A 24,263-nucleotide genomic window follows, 5' to 3' on the forward strand; every position below is an offset into this window, starting at 1 on the left:
GCTATATACCCAGACCATACCCACCATCAGCTCCTACAGAATTCAAGTCACCAACTATTTTCACAGCCTTCCCATTCTCTAACACAGCCTTCCAGACAATCTAATTGCCACAGCCACAAAGCTCTCTATGCATCACTCCTCTCTTTAATTTGACAACCATGTGCTGCTCAGAAGACTAGATATGATCTTCAGTCATTAGCCTGCAGGTTCTGTCATGGGAACAAGGCACACGAACTTAAGCATACATACTCACAAGTAGGACTCGTTTGAAAAAATCTAAAATTAAATTAATTTTGAATTGATCGCTAGACAGGCAGACTAACTATAAGCAAACCAGAAGACTGAGTTCTAGTCCCATTTTATGCATTAAGCCAACTTGGGCCAGTCACTTTCTCTCAGCCCAGCTCACCTCACAGAGTTGTTGCTGTGGAGAAAATAGGAAGAGAAAGGAGCACCTGGAAAATTAGTTTGCTATGGAAGTTAAGAAATTCGGCTAGAAATCAGAAGACTATGAGTTCTAGACTTTTCTCAGGCACAAAGCTGGCTGGTTGAATTTGAGTCAGCCCCTTTCTATCAGCTCTAAGAAGCAGGCAATGGTAAATAGTTTCTGAAAAACCTTGCCAAAAAAAAACCCTGCAGGGACTTGTTCAGGTAGTCACTAGGTGTGGAAAAAAGAGACTTGAATACACACCCACTCACCCAAAAATCCTAAGTTAAACCCTGAGTTTTAAGCCCACTTGTATTATATAGCAGAATTTGGGTTGGAACTGGGTCAATTTAGGCAACATAGAACAGTTTGCTGAATAGTTGAGACTCACAGCAAAGTAAGCACTTTTGGAGGCAAAAAATCTATTTTGCTCTCGATAAAGTTGATTGCTTACTGAAGTCAAAATTGAATTATGAACCTGTTCTTTATTTTTCCAAAAGCAAAAGCAGCATCACCATCATCTAGCAACAGTAGCCTAAAGTTTCCTTTTTGGCTTAGTTTGTCAGTTGACAACACTCAAGGAGAAAAAAGAGGCTGGGGGAGGGGAGGGACTTAATCTAGGTTGAGAACTGGAGATATTTCTGGAGACAATGGAGCCTTAAATGAGAAGAACAAACTACTGAGAAATACAACCGCTGTAATCTTTCAAGGGATTTTTTTTGTTAAGTGTATTTTGGTGTCAACATAAATCATAGAAAGGAAAGGAATTGCGAGGAAATCAGGAAATCAGCCTACTGCTTAGGGCAAGGTGTCTGCAATATCCCTACCAGCTGACCTTCATTTCAGGGCAAGAAGGAGGGAATTGACAAAGCAATGGAGCAGGCAGGGGATCAGTGCTTTAAGACGAGATCAACAAGTCAGTGATCTTTACAATTGCCACCTCCTTTCTGAAAGGTGCACGGTTGGCCAAAAAAGAGCTGCCCAACTTTCGTTCAGATTTCACTTTTATCGAGAAACCCGTTCTTCTGTGGAATCATGACTATTATCCATCGGCCCCACATAAAAACAGAGACCTGACAAAAGAAAGAAAGAAAAGGCTGGAAGCCCACCCAAAGCCAGCAATGGATGGTCTCCAAGCGCGCTAGAAGTCTTCACCACGTTCCTCTTCCTTGGCCTACCTGATAGAGTGGGGAGGCGACATCGGGCTGGGAACCCACAGTGGCCACTTTGTCGCCGTGGTAAGCACGGCCGAGAGCCGCTGCAGCCGCCCGCGGGCAGCCAAAAAGACGGCATCTTAGGCCCGGTAACATCGCTGCTCGGGGGCGCCGGAGGCGCCAAAGGCACGACTTCCCGGGCCTGGAAGTAAGCATGAGCCCCTCCCACACCGGAGCCAATGGAAGGAGGCGGCGAAACGCGGACTAGAGGGCAGCGCCGCCTGTTTCCTTTCTCCATCTCAGCCTTATTAAAGGGCCAGCCGAAGAATCTCTGGAAGCGTGCAGTAGCAACTTTCCTCTCGGTAACGGCGGAGCAAGGTTTAAAAGAGTTAACGTTAAGCGGGAACTATGGGTTGCCGGATTCGAGAAACGCTCGCTGGCAGAATGGAAAGAGGTTTTAGCTCTTTTGGCCACCGCATTTGGTTTTAAGAAAATGTAGACGGTCACATAGGCTTAGGTCGTTGTGATGAAAAGGAATGGGAAAGTAAATTACAGTTGATACCTGCTATCTAAACTAGGAGCAACAAAGATGATTAGGGGACTGGAGGCTAAAACATATGAAGAACGGTTGCAGGAACTGGGTATGTCTAGTTTAATGAAAAGAAGGACTAGGGGAGACATGATAGCAGTGTTCCAATATCTCAGGGGCTGCCACAAAGAAGAGCAAGTCAAACTATTCTCCAAGGCACCTGAGGGTAGAACAAGAAGCAATGGGTGGAAACTAATCAAGGAGAGAAGCAACTTAGGAGAAATTTCCTGACAGAACCATTAATCAGTGGAACAGCTTGCCTCCAGAAGTTGTGAATGCCCCAACACTGGAAGTCTTTAAGAAGATGTTGGATAGCCATTTGTCTGTGGTGGTGTAGGGTTTCAGGCCTAAGTAGAGGGTTGGACTAGAAGACCTTCAAGGTCCCTTCCAACTCTGTTATTCTAAATTCTATTGTACCTGGGCTGTAATATCAGGGTGACCAGCAAATGACAGAATCTTTTACCACGATGAAATTGTGGTTAATCAAACTACTAGAAATCCTCAATTTATGATTATCCCAGTCCTCTCATTGCTTTCTTTCTCCACAAGAAAGCTCCCGTAATCCTACACAAGATTACTGTTTCAGCTGAATTGTGCTGTTCTGTTACAAAACCAGTAGTACCTGATAAATAAATTATTTAAAAAATGTATAGGTTCAGTAAAGCCTGGGATTTCAATAAAAATACAAACTTTTCTAAGACCCAAGTCATATAGTGGAAGTGCCTTTAAGTCTTGCTCTATATATAATAGTCTTTTGGCAATGCTATGGAATTACTGCTGTCTTCTTTAAAAAGTTTTCTCAAGACAAATGAAAGATTCTATTGTGTTTCCCCGAAAATACGTGTCCTCATAATACAGCCATACCACATTTTTCTGGTGGGCAAAATATAAGCCCCCCCCCCATGCATATAAGCCCCCTGGACAACCCGCCACCTCTGGCCAGGCAGAGCACCGCTCACCAACCTAGCAGTATCCCGAAAGTGCCAAGCCGCGGGAACCTGGGGGGAGGCAAAGGTGATCGTGTTGCTTGCCGCCTTTGGGATACCGCTAGGTTGGTGAGCAGCGCTGTGCCCAGCTGAAGAGGGGGGTTGCCGGGCAGCTGCTCTCTTGTACGCTCTGCAGGCAGCTGGCCCACAACCATAGAGCGTGTACCCAGAGCGGCCACTGCCAAAAGACTGGGTTGGAAGCTGCAGAAAAAGCCAGGCTGGGATGGCGGCGGCGGCAGAGGTGCCTTGGCTCCGTAATGAGAGCTGGGCCATGCATCCTAAGGCTGGGAGGCGGGTGAGTGAGAGCGGAACACCTGCTCACGCAACCCAGCCGTTCACTGCGCCATCCACTGGCATTTGGAAGGCACCAAGCCATGTGAGCTGGGCGGCGGCGAACAGGTGCTTACGTGGCTTGGCAATACCCCTAGGTCAGTGAATGGCGCTGTGCCTGACTGCAAAGGGGGTTTGCCGGGTGGCTGCTCATGAGCGTGGTCGCCTCATGGCTGTTGTGTTGCGCTGCTGCAACAGCTCAACACAGCCATTCATCCATGAGGCTGTGCCCGGCTCTTTGGGAGCCTGCTCGCAAGAGAGCAGCCGCCCAGCAACCCCAAAACAATAAACCCTCCCCCCATAATAAAGCCCAAGCTATATTTTGTAGGTAAAAAGAAAATAAGACCCTGTTGTATTTTCGGGGAAACACGGTATCATAAAGATATTTGAATGAATCTGTGCAGAATGTAATGAAATTCTTAGCTTCTATATCCAGTGATCACCTAGTAGTTTCAATAAACACTGTTTTTACTTGATAAAATGTAATGCTAATGATCTTACTGGAAGATTGAGGGTAGATTTAATCCTGAGGTGGAAACGTGGATTTAAGCCTTAGTCTAAAGGCTAAAACATATGAAGAACGGTTGCTGAAATTGGGTATGTCTAGTTTAATGAAAAGAAGGACTATGGATGACATGGTAGCAGTGTTCCAATGTCTCAGGGGCTGCCAAAATAAGAGGGAGTCAATATATTCTCCAAAGCACCTGAGGGCAGGACAATAACCAAAGGGTGGAAACTAATTAAGGAGAGAACCTAGAACTAAGGATAATTTCCTGACAGAACAATTAATCAGTGAAAACTTGCCTCCAGAAGTTGTGAATGCTCCAACACTGGAAGTCTTTAAGAAGATGTTGGATAACCATTTTTCAGATTGGCAAGGAGGAATTGAATAGTGGTATGTACCACCTTTCCTTAGTGCATGGTACATCAAACCTATTCTGTGTAGTGGTTGAATATGTAATACAGAAATAAGCATTCCTTTTAGTCACTAAAGTGTTATACTTGGATTATACAATTGATCATTATTCAGATTCAATATGTGTGAATTTACTTACCTTTATTTGTAGCTCCAAAATCAATACTTGTGTCATTTTTCAGGCATTTGCGGACACGTGACAAGCAGCAAAAAATTGAATTGCACGCAATTTCCCACTTAAGGTCGAACAAAGCAATGTTCTTCCTTCTTGTTTCTATTCTACTATAAACAAGCATTTTCCTAATAGTAATGGTTTAGTATTCACTAATTCAGCATTTACATTTTTGTAGTAGCTACCGCAAATAATGAAGAATTGTGTTTTGTCCTGTCCTTAGTGGGTCATCTGTGTAAATTGGGATGATTAACAAAGATTTCTCATCATCAGTCCAATTTTGAGAAACATACTTCTTAACTTTCAGATTGTCTCATCATGATATAAACAAATCCTTTTTAACCTTGATGGTCTCAGTTTTGCAGAAGTAGATAAAGCATTCTAAGTGCAAGAGATGATTAACTTGTATTCTGAAAACTCCAGTGAGATGAGATCATCTAAAATCGATGGAAATTTTGGTGTTTCATAGCTTGTATAGGCTATTAAAGCATGGAATGCAACTTCAGTATAGGCTAGTTAAAAAGCACGAAAGGCAGACTCATGGGAAGGTGGTGCATGTATGTTGGCTGGCTTTGAAGTGGTCTGCCCACCATTATCTCTTTGGGGTTCTCTCACTGGCAAAAGGGACGGAAGGTCTTTCTTTATCATCTTGTATTCTTCAATATTCTGGAATATTCTTTCATTTTTGCCTACAATTTGATTGCTATCTTAGTTATATTCTTCAGTACTCATGAATATTTGTTGTCTTATGTTTACTACTTTGGAATAAAGCCCTAATGACTGAGATTGTGTGGTCACTGCTTCTGAATTCAAAAGGTCCTGTGACTCAACTTTGCCTACAGAGTAGTACCAAACCACCACTTCAAATGAATGAACGGATCAGACTTACTTTTAAAAAAATATTCACATTAATTTATAGGCTAAAGAATCATTATTTTAAATTAGTACATATTTATAAGACTGCCAATTCTACAAAATAATGTAAGAGACAGATTGATGAACCAGTTTCAAATATAATAATGAACCTGTAAATTGAACTATACAGTATGTAATAGTTCAAATATTTAATTTCCAATCTATTTCTCACTGATAAGGAAATTTAATGTGTAAAAATGGAGTAATATAACAATTAAAGATATATAATTAATTTTGTTGAATTTTCTAGTTCCATGAACTATTAAAGAGAAACTTTGACATGTAATTCATATAAAAATTTATTCACATAATTTACATATATATGCTTGCTTTCTTTGAAAGAGAAAGCTTTCACGTGAACATTACATATCACTGAAAATATGTATCAAACTTTTCACAAAAGGAACCCTTTTTGCATATTAATTAAAATGAGATGTTCTGCCAATTAACCAAGGTTATTTGTATTTCTGTCATCAGTAAATATATTGATTTTGCTATAAAGGAACCTGTATATTTTAAAGAATTTTGTAAACATTGTCAAGGAAACATACTATAGTTTATAATAAACATTAACAGGATCTTCTTGTTCTTTCCACTTAGCAAGGAAAGGTAAGGCACCTTATAGCTTGGTTTCTTTAATAAGATTTTTATGCTACATTTTTTTCATTAAAATTTAAAATTATTACAGCAAATTATTTTGGATTTTTGAGGATATATTCTTCCATATGTTAATATGAACCCAGGCTGCTCTATGGTGGAACTATTTGGGTTAATTCTTACCACTGAATATTTGATCTAAGTCTCATAGAGTACTGAGTTTGTTACTAATAACTAGAATACTGACTTGGATACCTTTAGAGAAGAGGCACTGAAATAAAATCATCTTTGGTCATGACAAATATTAACTGTAATTTTTTTAAAAATCTGGATCCAACCAATTGTCTATGTTTGAATTTTTAAAAATGCTAATACCTTTCATGTGAAATCTAGCAATAATGTAATGTCTACCTACAGTCACATTTGCACAGAATAAATTTACGAAATAAAAATAGCTTCTTAATTATTCAAAATGGTATATATGAACAATGGTAGATGCAGACAATTATTTTCATAATATTGCATAGATTAAGAAATATATAGAGAAAAAAAATTCTCCAATCACTAATTGAATTTAGGATCCAATCGCTAATTTAAAAGTTATTTTAACTTTTAGGGTTCCTTTTTTCAGTCCTAATCATACTACAGATCAAAAAGAAAAAACCCCAATGAGAAATGGAATACCGTATATGTATAGCTTGAGTTATTAAACAAGTAATTCAGAGCAATAAGGGGGGGGAATTAAATTACAAAAAAGCGGAAAATAAGAGTATTTATGACGTTGGGGCAACTCTTACTCTCTCATACATTTGATTTGAATTCTCTTCACTGGTATACCTGGGTTGTAAAATGGCAGCTCATCGCTTCATAAATTTAGCAACTTAGTACTAAATAAAATTTAGCGAAGCTATGTATTTTCAGGATGAACAGAATTAACACAGAATAATTATCCTTCTGTACATTCAACTTAAATATTTTTTCACATTTATGTCTGTACATTTAAAGTCATTAAACATTATTTTTGAAACAATTCACATATATTCATTATAAAAATACATAAAAATAAGTTGACTTCAGATTTCGTTACCTATAACGTACTTATTACGTTGAAATGTCCAGAATTTGTTTATTTTAGAGATAATAATCTCCTTTCCATAAAGATTTACTTCACAAAAAGAAGCAAATATTATTTACATAAATAGTGTTGACGTGGCATATGAGCATTCTGCCATTCCTCATTGCATTTCTATATCTTTCTAAATATGCATGTTTAGAAAAATGTAACATAATTCAAATAAAAACACAGCTTTTCTGATCATGTACATCTTAACATTTAACATACTTTTTCATCAATGTTTCAAAAATATCAGACTGCTCAGAATAAAAGAAAATATTTCTCATTCAACAAGTTTCCTCTTAATATATTAATATTAATATATTAAACATAAATCATTTGTTTAATTAAGATATTACATTGCTTCTAGGATTATTAGAAACCAATCATCTCATAATCTTCATGGTTATTCTGAATCATCCACCTCCATAAAAATATCACTAAAGAAATATTCTGAAATGCTTATTGGCTCTTCTTTTTCTTGCTCCTTAGCAGAAACCTCTTCCTCAGGTAAAACCTAAAAAAGAATAAACATTTTACAATCTTATGTCTGTTTAATAGTTATGTAAAAGTATTATATGCCAGGTGTTTGAATTAGTCATGCAGCGGTACAGGCAATTTTGTTTGTGTTTTACAATATGATTTTCTATACAAATCATCCTGTGACATCTATCTTATGAAATTAATGAAAGGTTTGTATCCAGAGGTATTTTTCTGATCACCAGTGAAATATTTCTCTGAAGGCTGAAAACATTCTGTCTAATGTCTTCTGGAGAATCTGATGCAGATAATTAAGATAGCAAGAGAAAAATGGCAAGAATTGGTTCCCAACTTTCTAGTACCATTAACAGATCATGTTTCTTATAAAGATATTCATCTATACCTGAACAGAAGAACAGCTTCCACTCTCATATTTTGAAGGTGACAGCATGGTTGTTGGTAGTGAACTGTATTCCTGAATCTCTGTGTTGTTGTCTTTGGAAGTTGAAGCTGGACATTCAGTGGTATTTTCAGAAATCAACATACAGGCTTTCTGGGGAGGTTTGTTGTTTTCTTTAGCAGCTATCTTTTCATCAGTATTAATTTTACAGATTAAAGATAGAAATCCCAGCGATCTTTGGTATGACATATTAAAAAAATTAAAATTAATGTAACAAAATGTAGTAAATTAATAACATTATAAAAGTATATAAAAATCCTCTGAATTTGATTAATGATTTGAAATCCCCTGAAATAAATTATTTAATAAATAAATTCCTTTTCCATAGATCTGGAACTACTATGCTATTTATGCTCATTAGTAGGGATATAGCAAATTTAGAGATTCTTTAGCAACATAAATAGACATTATTTATAATTAAATGAATGTATACAGAATACAGCTTTGATGGAGCAACAGTAAGAAAACAAACATCTTAGTGAAAGTTAAAAAAAGGAAATTTTATAACTGATACAAGATTGTTCCTTTAAATAGAACAATGGTTAATTTAGGCTGAGTAGTTATAATTTAATGACTCTAGATTCCTCCATTGCAAATATTAAACAAAAGATTATAGGATCAGGAAATGATATAACCAAGTAAAAATGATGCTTGAATCATACCTGGGTAATGATGTTTTTGGAAGGGCTTCTGTATTTCTAACTTGGTCTGATTGTTCAGAACTGTAAGCTACACAGAGTGTTTGTTCTTTGTTTGTTTCTGCACCAGGCCTTCTTGACACAAGTTCAGCCTCACTATCTGTTTCACCAAGCAATGCAGTCCCTACATTCAGAGATGATGCAGGCTGCTCTTTTTCCTCCACTGGTAGTTCTGTAAGTGACATTCATGAAAAATTACATTTTCTGATATAATATAAAAGAGACATGGCTTGCTTGCAAATAGTAAAGTAGCAATAGCAATAGCAGTTAGACTTATATACTGCTTCATAGGGCTTTCAGTCCTCTCTAAGCGGTTTACAGAGTCAGCATATCGCCCCCACAGTCTGGGTCCTCATTTCACCCACCTCAGAAGGATGGAAGGCTGAGTCAACCTTGAGCCGGTGAGATTAGAACCGCTGAACTGTAGATAACAGTCAGCTGAAGTGGCCTGCAGTACTGCACCCTAACCACTGCGCCACCTCGGCTCTTTTAAAGTAAAATTAATTTTCAAGAAATCCCTAAGTAATCTTCATTTTTTAATTTTTACACACACACACGTCCATTACACAGAAATAGAGACTAATTTGAGAGCTCTTGTAAATTAACTTCATTTTACTATTTGCAAGCAAGTTATGTCTCTTTTGTTTATATATAGATATTTTTCAAATTACCAGTATGTAATCATTAGCATTCATCAATGCCCCAAATACCACTAGTTCGGTGATGCCAAAAGTGGCTTTTCATACATTTTTCAAACACCCTCCCCACAAATCTGTGCCAAGTAAAAGCTGCTCTGAAAGGGATGGAATAAAATGGTGCATTTCAAAAGGTCCTGTTCTTTGAATGAACTCCATCCATATATGCATAATACGATTGATATAAGCAATTGCATATGTGTCTATATAAATGCGCATATGCATCATGATTCTGCATTTGAAAACAAAAGGAACTTCACTTACCAACATCTTCTCTTGATATATACGGTAATTTAAGAGAGGTCCCCTGCATTAAAAAATATGAATATTGGTAAATAATTTCTCTTTTAGTCACATGACTAAAAAGCTCAATACAGTAAGATATTTTAATATGCTTCAGTTTGTGAAATGACAGTTTGGAGTTTAAGCTGCCTAATGAAATCAAATCTGAAGTGGGGGCAAGAGCTGGCCCATCCCTTCAGCAGAATCCACCAGTTTCTAACACATGAATACCTATCTGATTCAACCACAACCAGATTCAGCCTCCAGGATGAGCACCAGTATGCAGAACTTAAAGAACTTAAAATCAATGGGACAAAAAAGGATTGAGCATCACATGTACTACTACCACATAGTAAGTTTGCTAAACTAATTAAGGTTGGCTGGGGGGATTCAGTACAGAACAGCCAACTTAAGTTTATTTGCTTTTCAGATGTATAGCTGCCCCCACTCCTCGGTTTCACAACAATTCTAGAAGCATACAACATAGAAAAACAGCATACAACATTATAATCAAGAAATATACACCCACATAACTGCAGCTGGGGGGGGGGTGTTTGAGGATAATTTTAAAATAATTTATTATTTCAGAACCAGGAAGTAACATGGCTGATCATTTGCACAGCTTAAATTAACTGTCTATTAACTTCCCATAAAATCGAGCATGCAAACTATTCATGTAGGCCTCTGTGAGTTCATTAGAAATGAACCTTTGTATCTGGACCAAAGGTGTTTTTTAAAGAGGCAACTGGGATTTGTTTTCCCTTGAAGACGTTTCACTTCTCATCCAAGAAGCTTCTTGAATGAGAAGCGAAAAGTCTTCAAGGAAAAGACTTCAAAAACCTTTGGGAAAGCAATGACCTGGGCAACTGAGAATCTCCATAGACTGTTTATATCTGTAGTTATCAATAGAATGCAAGACTAGAACAGGACAGAATCTTCCCACACTTTTCTCATGTGGTATCCAAAATTTTCTGGATCCAGTGGTAACGAACAGATAACAGATCTGAAATAAATATTTTGTGAATTCTTGAATCTAACCTTATCAGAGCTTTCCAGGTGTTCTTCTATAGGAACAGTATGCCTGATCTTCTCAGAAACACTACCTCCTTCTATAGATGTTGAAGACCTTTTCCAATTCTTCCAAGAGGTCAAACCCAAATTTACTGTTTGTTCTGATGAAGATGGATGCAATTCTCTTTCTGTAGGGTCCGTGACCGAAGCAGCACTTTCTTCAACTGGAGCTTGGGTGGATCCAACACTGTAAGAAGAAATATATATATATGAATCTCAGATGTTACTGAGATTTAAAGCTTACTTCACATTCAAATCTTTATTAATAATAAAATATTAACTTCAGAAGTAATTCCACTGACACCAAAGGAAGTTTATTGTAAGTTATGGCTGTGTTTGAATGGCTTTCTTTGTTATGAGCTTACTGCAATAAACAATCTCTGAAGACCATAGGAATATACTGAATGTTGTTACCATCTTGTGGGTGCTTTCACAAAATAGCTACTATAGCAGGTATGATAATAAAATGCCCATTTATGCAGAATTAAACTGGCAAGGCTGCTTCCTGCTACACTCTTATACTTGCAGAATGGCCTTTACAACATCTTTTTCATTTTATAGGCAAAATGCATTCTTAGAATTTTTAGAAATAAAGACTGTAAACACCGGCGTTTTTCAGCACTGCAGGTTATTGTTGATTGATTACAAGAAAAGAATCTTAAAAAAATAAAACCTCTTAAAAGATAGGAAACTAGGCAGGGATCATGAGAAGTAACCATAAGCACATTGATGATGGTGGGCACTGCTTTCCCCAGGTGCAGAAAGTTTCTGACCCTTTTTGCAGTAGATCTTATAAAATGTTTATAAGGGGGAGGTCATTGTTTTTATTTTCTATACAGTGCTTTTACGGTTTGTAAGTCACTGTGAGCGAATAGGTAGCCATATATATTTTCCAAATAAACACTTTTTTCTAATGAATAATTGATAATTCTAATGTACTTTGCTTACTTGCCTGCTTCAAGCTTGCATGGCCACAAATAGAAGTATGTAATTCTGCATTAGTTTCTACAAAGAATATCCCTCAATATTTTCAAAAGTCACACAAGTTGGCTCTTTCCCAAAATATCACTTTTAAACATGTCCATGCTCATTTGTTCTGAATGGTGTTTTTAAAATTTGACAACGTTTAGGATATGTAGACTTTTAATTCCCAGAAATTTCCAGCTAACACATTGCCTGGAGAATTCTGGGAGTTGAAGTTCAGAGAAGTTATCAAATCTGAAAAACACAGATTCAGAATATACTGAAATACAGGTAGTTCTTCACTTCATTTAGTTACTGAAGTTACAACAGCGCTGAAAAAAAGTAGCTTATGGTCATTTTTTACACAATCCGTTCAGCATTCCCATGGTCATGTGATCAAAATCCAGCCGCTTGGCAATTGATATGTATTTATATGATGGTTGCAGTGTCATGTTTTGGGACCTTCTGACAAGCAAAGTCAATGTGGAAGCCAGATTCATTTAACAAGCCTGTTACTGACTTGACAATTACAGTAATATATTTAACAACTATATTTCTTGGTTCCACCACAAAACCGCGGTAGACTAAAGCGCGCTCGACAAAAGCGCGTACCTGACATCATCACAGCGCGACGAAAACATCACGCTGTGAGCGGTAAACTTAAAATTAAAGCAAAAACCTTACCCTAACCCCCGCAAACCTAGCCCTTAACCTAACCCTTAACCTAACCCTAAACCTAACCCTAACGCTTAACGTAACCCTAAACCTAACCCTAACCCTTAACCTAACCCTAACCCTAAACCTAACCCTTACCTTTACGTGAATCGGCTTGCTTTAAAATCGCTTTTTAAAATCTCCGCGGTCGTATTTGTCGCGCTGCTGATGATGTCAGGTACGCGCTTTAATCGGGCACGCTTTAGTGGACCGCGGTTTTGTCGTGCCACAATATTTCTTAGCAATGAAAATTTTGGGCTCAATTGTGGTTGTAAGTTGAGTACTACCTGTACATTGTTACATCTCTTTTCAAGAGAAAGAATAATAAATTTAACACTTGCCTAGGGCTTAAAGGCAAAGTCCCCTCTATTTTTAGTTTGTCTCTAGCAAGTTACCTACTAAGATTAAATTGGAATCAGGTTTTGGGCTTGGCAACATGTTGAACTAAAAAAAGTTTCATATTTGCTTCTCGAGGTTAAGAGGCTCTCATATGCAAACAAATAACTCTTTATTGAGTTGACCTTGAAATATGGACTTTCTTATTTATTTATTCCATTTATATGGCCGCCCATTTCCACAAGTGACTTTGGGGGGCAACCAATCTTAAAATGAATTAAAAACAAATTCTCATCAGACATACAAAAAATAATATGTACAGCAGCTAAATCACTGTTAATGGCTGTTAACACAATCAAGAGATGGGACCCTTCCACCCTCAAGGCCCCAGGCCAGGGCACAGAAGCAAGTCTTTAGTATCTTGTGAAAGGCCAGCAGAGTCAGGGTCATCCTAATCACTGGAGGGAGCAATAGCAATAGCAATAGCAGTAGACTTATATACCGCTTCATAGGCCTTTCAGGCCTCTCTAAGCGGTTTACAGAGAGTCAGCATATTGCCCCCAACAATCTGGGTCCTCAACAATCTGGGAGAATACTTCATAGTATAGATCAGTGATGGCTAACCTTTTTCCCATCATGTGCCAAAAGCAGAGGGACCGCAGGAGGGTCATGCATGGGCATGCCAACACCCATAATTCTATGCACGTGACACCCCCCCCCCCGTGCACATGCACGCGTGACTCCCCCCTCCCCCCATGCACATGATGGACCCATTTGTCTCCCACCCCAGGTTTTCTAGGAACCTGGGGAGGGTGAAAACCTCCCCCACCCAGAGCCCCTCCAGAGGGTTCAGGAGGCTTCCCTGAAGCCTTTGGAGGGCAAAAAATGGCCCAATGTGCAAACCGGAAGTCTGTTCCCAAACTTCTGGTTTGTGCATTAGGTAGTTTTTTGCCCTCCAGAGGCTTCAGTGAAGCCTCCAGAAGGCAAAAAATGGCCAAAAATGAAGGCCAAAGTCAGATGGCCAGAGCACACATGCGCACTGGAGCTGACAGAGCAACGCCTCGCATGTCATAACAAATGGTTCTGTGTGCCACCTGTAGGTATAGGTGTTTAGGGGGAAAAAAACATGTTTTCTAGGCCTTGACAATTACCATTCCTTAGCCAACAGAACCCAAAGCATGCTTATTCTGCTGGGCCAGATTGGACAGATAGAAAGTCTGACTGCAACCAGCCTCTGAGAAAGGGGAACAAGCATAACACAGTGCTGCCCACTCCCTGAAATGCATACCATGATTAATGGCATGGAAATCTCACTTGGCAGGTTAAGAAAACCAAGGTTTGTTAATCTCCAAGAAATAAGGAGAATTTTAGGCCAGGCAGGCAGTATCAAGAGATGTTTTAGGCTCAAAATCCAGTCTTTAGTCCTAAAACATTCCAAAAGTTAGCCTCTGAATGCTAAAGATGCCATTAATATTTAACATTTACCTTGCATCTCTTCTCAGTTCCAATGAGTCCATATTATCTGAGGTGAAAAGTATCGGTGGCGGAAGCAATTCTCCAGAACCATGTGAAAGCACAGCAGGGACACCATTATATTCCATAGAATCAGGTGAGATTTCCACCAGTGTTAGAATGAACCCTGGCTCTTCCTCTGCATCTACGAAATCTGTAATGTCACTTCTTGCTATCAAGGGTATCAATAAAAAAGCAGAAAAAATAAACCCTGAGAATATAAACATTCAATTTTTCTTATATACTTATTTATTTATAAATCACCATGTGTTTGCATTTCTGAGCAATGCAAATCCTGTGAGGAAAGGTAGGCATGCTTAACCAGATAACCCAAGTTATTCTGGTAAGCATATTTGCTTACCACTCCTGTAAGATATTAACCTGCTTAAAACATTCTGTGTCTCTCTGCTCTTTTCTCTCTCTTGCCATTCAAGTCCCCTGATCATTCTCATTAGTTTATATCTTGTACTTAAGTCTCACTTTACTCCTTCCTCTCAATAATTATTCTATGCTGCTTCTGTCAGATCATGGTAGTAGTATTAAGGAAATATGCAAATAGGATAAACGCAAGGATACTTTATTTTAAATCCCAAAAATGTCCTATAAGAAAAATTAAATTGTAAATAAAGGTTGTGTTCAGATAAAAAATTAAATATTAGATCATACCTGCACTCATCTCTGTCATTGCTGAAATGGTGTCATTCTTGTTTCCTTCAGTCTAAGAATAAAAATATCACAATGAGTATATCCAGCATGTCAAATAATTCTAGTGCCCAGAATATATAACTCTAAAACAATTGCATATGTTTATGCATGCTGTCAGATATCACATAAAGCTCTTCTTGTCCCAGGAATTCAAGGAAAAGCCGGGTAAAGCCCCTAATAAATAAAACTATGAACAAACTAGAAAAATAGCAAGTGTCAGAACACAACATAAATCATTTGTAAATGAAAATATATTATTAATCAAGCATGGAATACAGCATATTTGCCTTTCATTTGCGGTATTTAGAAACAACTATAGCACAGCCTTTGCTCAGAAAAATAATATGCAATCATTTAAAAACAATATTCCTTCAATAATTGTAGTTACAGTAGTTTCATCTAAATCCAAATGCCTTTTTTCCTCTAACACTTTGTTCATTAATGAAAAGTTAAATCACTTTTTGAAAGAATAGTGACATGGCTTTTCAAAGCAAATGTAACTACGATCTTAAATCAGTGCTAAAGTAATGCTTACTAAAAAGGCATAGCTTACTGGAAAGGAAACATAAAAAGAATAAGTGCTAAAAGTGTACAATTCAGATTTTAATATTAGCAACCTAGCCATAAATATACAAACACACATAAAACTCTCAACATAATTAACCAGAATATACTATGGTGAATTTAACTACAATATGGTTAACAAAATATCGTGAATGTTGTAAATGTATATACAGCTATTTAGCAACAGTTTTTCTTTTATACTACATTCCAAAATGTAGCTATTTCAGTTAATTAACACTTCTTACTTGTGCAACTTCAGCTGTAGAAAACTGATGTTCAGCAGACTCAAAAGCGTAGATATTACTCTTTATATTGAGTTTATCTGGTGGTTCAGATAAACAAGCTGCTGTTTCTTGAGAACGTTTTGGAGATGTTAACTCAGATGCAATTTCACAAATCTCTTGTATCGGGTTTCCACTTTTGCAAAAAAATAAAAATAGTTTTAATCTAGATGCTGTTTGCCGATAAAATGTTCGAAAACATTTTTATACCATACGACTTAAAATGAATGGCAGGAGTTTACAAACATTCTATATAACAATGGCACCACACAATTGAAGAAATGTAGATAGTAAGGAACATGGTGGTTTATGAAGAAACGTGAATTCCAATTCTCTTTTAAGAAGATATTTCATTACTCTCATGCATCTAAACTTATTTGAAGAAAATTAAGAGCATTTATATTTAAATATTAAGACTGAAGATTGTTTTTTTAGAAAACATAAAACATCCTTTATAACTATATTCCCAGTAATTTTGGAGAACTTCACCATGCAGACATCTATGTTTCACAAAACAATGTACTACATATTATGAAACATCACCCAAATACTTGAGAAATAATAAAAATACAACTGTAGTGGGATGTATACCTTTCCATATTATTTTCCTGCATGGTGGGGCCAGCATTTACAGAATGTAAATCATACAGTCCCAAAGTGCTGATTTTAGCAAGCTGCTCATCCATTTGGAGATTCATTTCAACTTTCTGCTCTTCTCTAGGTTTTTCTGACATTTTGTCATCTGTTACTTTAGATATTAGAATACACAGAAAAAGTTTGTAAGCTATTACTATTTAGATGAGGTGGACAAAAATACATTTTGTATTAGAAGTGGTGAACAAAATACATAGATGAGATGGACAAAAATACATTTTGCTTAGTTGTTAGATGGCTGTTATCTAAAGTATAGACTGATCTGGAAATTTATAAGCCACAGTCATTAATATACTAGCAGTTAAGGAACAAATGTTCAAATATTTCAACCACACAAAAATTAATGAACTATGTGTAGCCCATATATTTAAAAAAATAACACCATCTCTCAATTGTGCTGATAGCTATAAATATGCAAGCCACACAAACAATAAGATTTTATTTCAGAAAGTTCTATGATATACACTTCAAAAACCTACCGTTTTGGATTTCTTTACATTCTTCCATATCTGAACTTAGATTCAGAGGTTTTTGAGAAACATTCCTGGTAGATACCAAGCCACTGTTAAGATTTGGTTTAGGCTTTGGGAGTCTGTATCTTGCTGGCCTGGGAGTTTTATTTTTTTTACACAAAGATACCGTACTGCAGACAAAAGTAAAATGTCATTAAAAGGATCACTCATTTTCTCAGCTATTAATATATTATCAGGTACAAAAGCGAGCCAACAGCTTGAGCACTACTAAATCTGTGCTACGGAATCCCAGAATAAAGAATTTAATATATCCCTTCATTGCAATCTAGATGTAATCTGGATTTATCACTAAAGGAGGAATTTAGAAAAGACACTGAGGAACAGTTTTCATACTCCACATCAAATGTTAATTTAAGCATATTATACAATACCTTCGGACAGTGGTGAAATCTAATTTTTTTTGCCATCGGTTCTGTGGGCGTGGCTTGGTAGGGGGCTCATGTGCCTAGGTGGTGGTAGCCAACTTTTTTTCACCTTTTTAAAGCATTTTTTTCCTACCTATTCGCCCGAACCGGCAGGAAAAAAATGCTTTAAAAAGTGGGGGGGGGAGAAAGGTTCCCACGATTGCGCGGACCAGCTGTGAGTTGCGCGATTGTCAGTACCTTTTTTCCCCACTTTTTAAAGCATTTTTAGTACCTATTCACTGGAACCAGTAGTAAAAAAATGCTTTAAAAATGAAAAATCCAGTTCCGACGATCACGTGGCACAGCTGAGTGTCACAGAACCTTTTCCCCCCCACCCACTTTTTAAAGCTTTTTTTTATTACTGGTTCGGGCGAACCTTAGCATTTTTGCTACCAGTTCTGGTGAACTGGTCAGAACTGATAGCATTTCACCCTGGCTTCAGATATGAACTGGATAAAAGCTAGTTTTTTAGCTTTTATCACTCAGAATATAACACATGAAAATTAACATTAAAATGTAATTATCCTAATAATATTAATAATTAAGGCAGATTACTGGCCTCCAGACATTTTGTGTGGCAATCCCAGTTTGTTGGCAGTTTACTGTGATTATTTGAATTAAATTCCCAGAATGCCATACTATTGTCTTACAGTCACTTTTTTATAGATGCGCAACTTATAAAAATCTTTAAAGTTTTCAGATTCAACATAAAAATATTCATAATGCAGATTTCTGCATTTTCATTGCACGTGCACCAAAAATTAGACAATACAGGAGAAAAAAAATAATTTGAGATGCAGAAATTTGTTTTATACAATTAAGCATGTCATCAAAATAATAGTTATAAATTAAAAAATGGGTAGGACTCCTAATTAAAAAAATGTTTGGGGTAAAATAGCAGAACAAACCTGCAGACTCTACTTTCCTGTGAAGATTTTTCCAAATCTGTGGTAGTTTTATTTGTCTTGTGTGGTGAAACCAGTGCAGTTTTTGAAGAGTCTGGAAGTAACACAACTGTCTGTTCTTCCAAGCATACTTCAGAATATGATGGTTTACTGCTGTTAGCTTCTGTATTATTTTTATTATTTGAAGGTTCATTTGCTGAAGGGGCTTCCATTTGTACTTCCTTTCCTGAATATAAAACGAATATAAAAAGATAGGTAGATTCAGTTTATCTTTATTGAGACATTCCTGCATTTAAAGCGAATCAAATGAAATCATTAAAATGTTACTTGACTATTCAAAAGCATAGTTCTGTTTGCACAGCAGCAGGAAGAAATGAGAGGCACAGCAGAAAAAAACATAACTCTTTTTTCAGCTTTTGAAAGGTGCTAATAATATTTCAGGCTTTTTATAATTATTTTGTTTCCAGTGTCAGAATAGCAAGAAAGTTTGCTGTGATTCAAAGAGACCAGACTGGGCTTTGGAAACTTAAACAAGCCTTTCATCCTTCAGAGATTGGTAAAATGAGGACTCAGGTTGTTGGGGACAATATGCTGACTCTGTAAACTGCTTAGAAAGGGCTGTAAAAGCACTATGAAGCAGTTTATATTCCGTATTTTTGGAGTATAAGATGCACCTTTTCCCCCCTAAAAGAGCATGGAAATGTTGGTGCTTCCTATACACCAAATACAGCCATTTTTGGCCTCTCGAAGCCCTGTACTATCATGCCATTTTTGTGAAAAATGGGCAAAAAACAGGTCATTTTTTGCCAAAAAGAGCCATTTTCTGCAAAAATGGGGGTGTTTTGCTTCCCCCCCCCCAGAAGCTCTGCAGGCTTCAGCAAGGCTGGGGGAAGGGAGAAATGCCCCCGTTTTTTCCTTACCCCAGCCCTGCTGAAGCCTGCAGAGTGCTACTGGGAGCCGGGAGAGGACAAAAACTTTTTTTTCTTAGTTACCTCTTTCAAATCTTAGTGCGTCTTATACACCGGTGCGTCTTATAGTTTAAAAAAAAATGGCAAATCTAAGTGCTGTTGTTACTATAGGTTATCCACTCTCATTTTATGTGATAATATTGACCATACCTTGGATATCAGTATGTAACTGAAATACTGGATCTCTCATAGCAAGTAAAGTCATGGCTGCTTCAGTACTTCCATCATTAATTCCTAAAAAAGTTTCCAAATAAATAGGCTTACAAATGAACAACCTTATCACATTTCTTTATATTATATCATTGAAAATATCATTATATTTTCAATGAAATTTACTCTCAGATAAGTATATATAGAATTGCAACCTTAGTGATTAATGCTTGATTCATTGGAAGAAGGTTTTAGGAACCTCCTCTACACACACACACACACACACACACACACATACACACACAAACACACACCATGCAAAGTAAAAGCTATACTTTTAATTTAACAAATCTCCATTCAGTGGTTTATTGAATATTTTGGACAATGTACCTGTTTCTTTTGTTTGTTCTTCTTGTGTAATATCCTTTTGAAAGAGAAAAAAGGAAAGAAATCAACTGCTACATTTCTAGACCACATTTTAAAATAAATTAAATGAACCAACTTTGATTTTTCACTTTCATGAATGGATCCTAAATCCTAAATCTTTATACTAAAAACAGTCCCTAACAGATTTATTTTGTGGTATTACTGTCAAATAATATAATTGTGATAATGGACTCTGTAAATTCCATAACTTCAATTACATCCTCCCCAGTATTTCTAACAATATTTTGTTCAAGACTATTTACTGAAGAATACTTTATAACAATTTTGATAAGCAATCAGTTCCATCACCAATAAAACTCTTACTAGCTCACATATTTTAAAAAAATCTGTTGCAGTTGACAAAAAAAGTTTTTATTTTAACTCTGGATATCTTTATCCAGAGAATTATATTAAACAATTTTATAATTAAAGCACACTGTTTGCAAATTTTATACCACTTTGCCTAAAATCCAGGCATTAATGATTGGATTAATCAGAGATACATCTTGGGGGATCAATAGCAAACTATGATAATACACTGATAAGAAGTAAAGCAAATAAAAATAATAAAATTATTTTTACATCAATAGTTTTATTACAAAGGATAATAATGCTATAACCAAACCAAGGTTTACCTAGAAGGGGAGACATTGAATGAATCCAATAAAGCCCTAGCACCTCTTTAATAATAATAATAGTAGACCACAATTCCCTGTATTCTTTTAAGTACATTATAACTAATGTTAGGAAAATGGAAACTTCTGCTTTCTGCGTAATTGAACCTTGTTCAACCAGTCACTCAATCAATAACAGCAAGTAAATGCCAGCAGCAATTGCAAGATGAAAAGTTAAACAGGACAGTAGACAACTTGTTTACAACAATAAACTGTTACAAAGATCTCAGTGGATCAACTCTTTTGTGGGTGGTCCTCAGTTTACAATGGCAATTGGGATGGGTTGCAATAGTAATCCAGAGATGTGCAGGCTGTTAAGTGGGAAGTGTCAGAAGCATCAGATAAAGAACTCAAGGGTGTCATAGGGGAGGGGGGAAGTGCTTAAGGGGGATGAGGAGGCTGAGGGAGGCCTTGGGAGATCAAACAGTCTATGCCAGGGGTCTCCAACCTCCAGGTTGTGGCCTGGTACCAGGCCACATCCCATTCAGAATAGCACCATGCAGCTCCATTTACATGAGTGGTGGGCACGCATGTGCACTCTCCGCTTTTGTAAATGGAGCTGCACACACATCCCTCTCCCACCCCACTAGTTGACAAAGCCGGAAAGGTTGGAGACCTGTGGTCTATGTGAAGTTGGGGGAGTGGGTCCTGTGGTGTGAGTACAGGAAGGCCAGGGGAATTTATCAGAATGACTTGCAATCCTCCCTGTCGGTTTTCCCACTGACCTTGCTTGTGGGAAGCTGGCAGGGAAGGTCACAAAAGACAATCATGTCACTGAGGGGAAATTGCAATAATCATGAGCCCAAGGTGTTGCCAATTGCCCAAATCACAATCACATGATCATGAAGGCACTGTGGTGACCAGAACTTTTGAGGACCAATCATAAGTACTATTCGTTCAGTGCCACTGCAACTTCTGAGTGGTCAGTAAGCAAAGACAACAGTATTGCTCATTCTGCCTTAGACATATTTATGTTTCATCATAAAAGAAAAAATACTTACAACTGTTGGGGTGTACAATTTGCTATCATTTTGCATCACAGGCTGAATAGACAGATTTAGATCATGAGAGATACATGGCTCATCTGCAATATTCTCATATATCTCCAGCTGTCATGGAGAAAAACACAACAATTATTTTAATTGTCCAAAACAATTTAGTTGATTCTCTTTTTATATGCTATAATGTTATTCATTGAAATAAAAGTGCAAACTATAAAATATAAAATCCAAGTTTACTCAAAATACACTTACACTGACAATTACTTTTCCCAGCTTAATTATTCATGTTAAGGCTGCTTCCACATTAAAATGTATTGGCAATTACAATAATTTTACAGGGCAACAATTATCCTTTAATCATTTACACAAGTTTTATTTTCCTTCTGTTCACTGATGTTCTTAAAAGATATAATTTGTTTAACCAATAGTCCAGGAGAGAAAGGCAATTCTTCAAAAGAGTGACGTTCCTTCATGCATCCCTCCCTTTTCTTAAGGAAAAACTCAGTTCTATTCATTAACTCTCCTCCATTCTGTATCTGATTTGTTCATTCATTTGCCTTGAACAGTGAGCTGGGTAGCAAATAAATTTGATTAATAAAAATAAATAAATTAAACTATGCATGTGTAAAGTTCACACAAAAATGTTTCTAAGGTCTTTTTTGTCCCCATTATATTTACTTATACTGGAATACACAAAATTATCATTTGTGGAATTGCCTTGCCTCTACATATTATTCTATTAAGTCTCAGTTTGAAAAAGCACAGGTTTCTATCTGAGCATATAAAAGTGAACACACTATCTAAAAGGCATTTTTAACATTCTTGTATGCCCACATAATGATACAAATAATGAACTGGGGAAAGAGGTGCATAGAGCAGTTACTAATGTTCTAGGGGTAATGACTAAGCCACTAGTCTTCACAGACAGATTTACAACTTTCATGTTCTATAAGTAGCTCTAATAATCTTGTTTTTAAAGGGATCATAGGTAGGAAGTCAGCCAGCAGTTCCGGGCTGGCCGTAGGGAAGATTAGCTTTCCAGGCTTGAGGAAGATTGCCTTGCCCAACTTTCTAGCTGAGTTTTGTATTGGCTGGCCATGCCTGTCAGCAGCTGCAGGGAAAGGGAAAGCTAAGTCTGGCAAGGCAGGAAGAAGGCTAGGCCTCTTGGAAGTGGGAAAAGAGATAAGAGGCCTGCACACTGCTGGGCCTTCTGGGCATAGGAGGGAGGGGGAATAGAGGAGGCCCACATGCTGTCTTACAACCCACAGCAAATTTCTGCATGTGTGTGGGTACTGAGTGGCAACCTCCCCATCAAAAGTATTCCTGCATTGTAGTCGCTTGATGACCACAATGGAGAGACTTGAGATTGTTGTTGGTGACTGAGCTAGTTGGGTGGATGTCTCGCTTAACACCCATAATGACTTATAACCAAAACTGCAGGCTCAACTTTTCTTCACCAATTTTTAACTATCATTTACCTGAGAAAGGTCTTATCAAGTTTCACCTGACTCTAAAAGGAATCTATGGCACAAAAAGACTAATGAGATGCATTAATTGAGCATTTTTAGTTGGTATTTCCAATATACCTCTTCCATTGTTTCCTCAATGTGCATAGGAACAGGATTTGGAGATCGAAGCCCTTTAGGAACAAATACAGGAGCTTTATTTACTTCTTCTGGTGAAAAAATTTCAACTTCATATTCTGATTCAAGTTCATCCTCCTCATCCTCCTCATCCTCCTCTTGTGAAGAAGCTCTAAGGGTTACCAAATTAACTTTAGAATTTCCACTTCGTGATTTTTTACGAGGGGCTGGTTTTAAATTTCTGCCTTTGATGACATGTTGTTTAACTTTTTGTTGGTGCTTCATTTTTCTACCATGGTCATTTTCATATTCAGAAGTGGAAGCTGTTTTTGAATCACAGTTTTTGTTCCTCTGCTTTAATGTTCTTCCTGGTGGCTTTCTAGATCATAAAGAGATGCTTTAATTAATAGGACTGACAAAAAAGGAACAAAAGCAAATAGTTCTAAAGTAATTTTTAAAACATCAAAAATACAAGATAATAGGTATCTAGGTTTTCTTTTAGCATTCGAGTTACTAAAATAGATTTTTAAGAATTCTTATGTATAAATGTATAAATGTGTTTTCTAGACTGAAAAATGCAACTACCCAATTGACATGAACAGGCACATGTTAAATAGCTCAAAGGAAAAGTGACTAGAAGGATGCGGGACATAATCAAAACATATTAAAATATCTGGCACAGAGGAAGTGGATAAAGAAAGTATTTAGAGCAGGCTATTTTTTAAACCCATAATTGACCATAATTAACCTGTAACATTTGTTATGACAGATCAAGGTGATGGTCAATAATATGGGTGATTTTGAAAGATATTTGATACATTTATGGAGGACAGGGGTATCAAGTACTATTTGTCTTGAAATTTCAATGTTTGGATTGAGGGCAAAATGTCTACATATACCAGTTGCAGAAAAATAATGGCAGGAGTTTGCCTCCATCTTCAGCTTGCAAGTACCACAGAAGCATCTATAGTCATACTGAACAGAAGCATCCATGTCATTCTGAA

General features: G+C 37.0%; 2 protein-coding genes across 3 annotated transcripts in view; both read right to left on the reverse strand.

Moving 5' to 3' along the window:
* Window positions 1-7,373, reverse strand: part of MCCC2 (methylcrotonyl-CoA carboxylase subunit 2) — a 44,154-nt gene extending 36,781 nt beyond the window's left edge. The window contains exons 1-2 of one of the 2 annotated variants that reach the window (XM_087715666.1): window positions 7,316-7,373; window positions 1,606-1,685 (exon numbers count right to left, since the gene is read on the reverse strand). In XM_087715666.1, coding sequence (XP_087571792.1) covers window positions 1,606-1,685; window positions 7,316-7,373 — 138 coding nt within the window. Of the gene's footprint in view, window positions 1-1,605; window positions 1,809-7,315 lie in introns of those variants that run through there. The other variant, XM_087715665.1, reaches the window with a different exon arrangement.
* BDP1 (BDP1 general transcription factor IIIB subunit) overlaps window positions 5,773-24,263 on the reverse strand; it is a 51,368-nt gene continuing 32,877 nt past the window's right edge. The window contains exons 28-42 of the mRNA XM_087715834.1: window positions 23,263-23,638; window positions 21,677-21,784; window positions 19,966-19,999; window positions 19,576-19,659; window positions 18,461-18,683; window positions 17,095-17,258; window positions 16,553-16,709; window positions 15,926-16,097; window positions 15,078-15,129; window positions 14,385-14,583; window positions 10,854-11,073; window positions 9,798-9,840; window positions 8,803-9,010; window positions 8,084-8,315; window positions 5,773-7,717 (exon numbers count right to left, since the gene is read on the reverse strand). Of these exons, the coding sequence (XP_087571960.1) occupies window positions 7,607-7,717; window positions 8,084-8,315; window positions 8,803-9,010; window positions 9,798-9,840; window positions 10,854-11,073; window positions 14,385-14,583; window positions 15,078-15,129; window positions 15,926-16,097; window positions 16,553-16,709; window positions 17,095-17,258; window positions 18,461-18,683; window positions 19,576-19,659; window positions 19,966-19,999; window positions 21,677-21,784; window positions 23,263-23,638 (2,383 nt within the window). The 3' untranslated portion in view covers window positions 5,773-7,606. The remainder of the gene's footprint in view (window positions 7,718-8,083; window positions 8,316-8,802; window positions 9,011-9,797; window positions 9,841-10,853; window positions 11,074-14,384; window positions 14,584-15,077; window positions 15,130-15,925; window positions 16,098-16,552; window positions 16,710-17,094; window positions 17,259-18,460; window positions 18,684-19,575; window positions 19,660-19,965; window positions 20,000-21,676; window positions 21,785-23,262; window positions 23,639-24,263) is intronic.

Source organism: Thamnophis sirtalis, unplaced genomic scaffold, assembly GCF_051295495.1.
Source record: "Thamnophis sirtalis isolate CommonGarterSnake01/CBP01778 unplaced genomic scaffold, rThaSir2_p1.2 scaffold_5, whole genome shotgun sequence".
NCBI classification, from domain to species: Eukaryota; Metazoa; Chordata; class Lepidosauria; order Squamata; family Natricidae; genus Thamnophis; species Thamnophis sirtalis.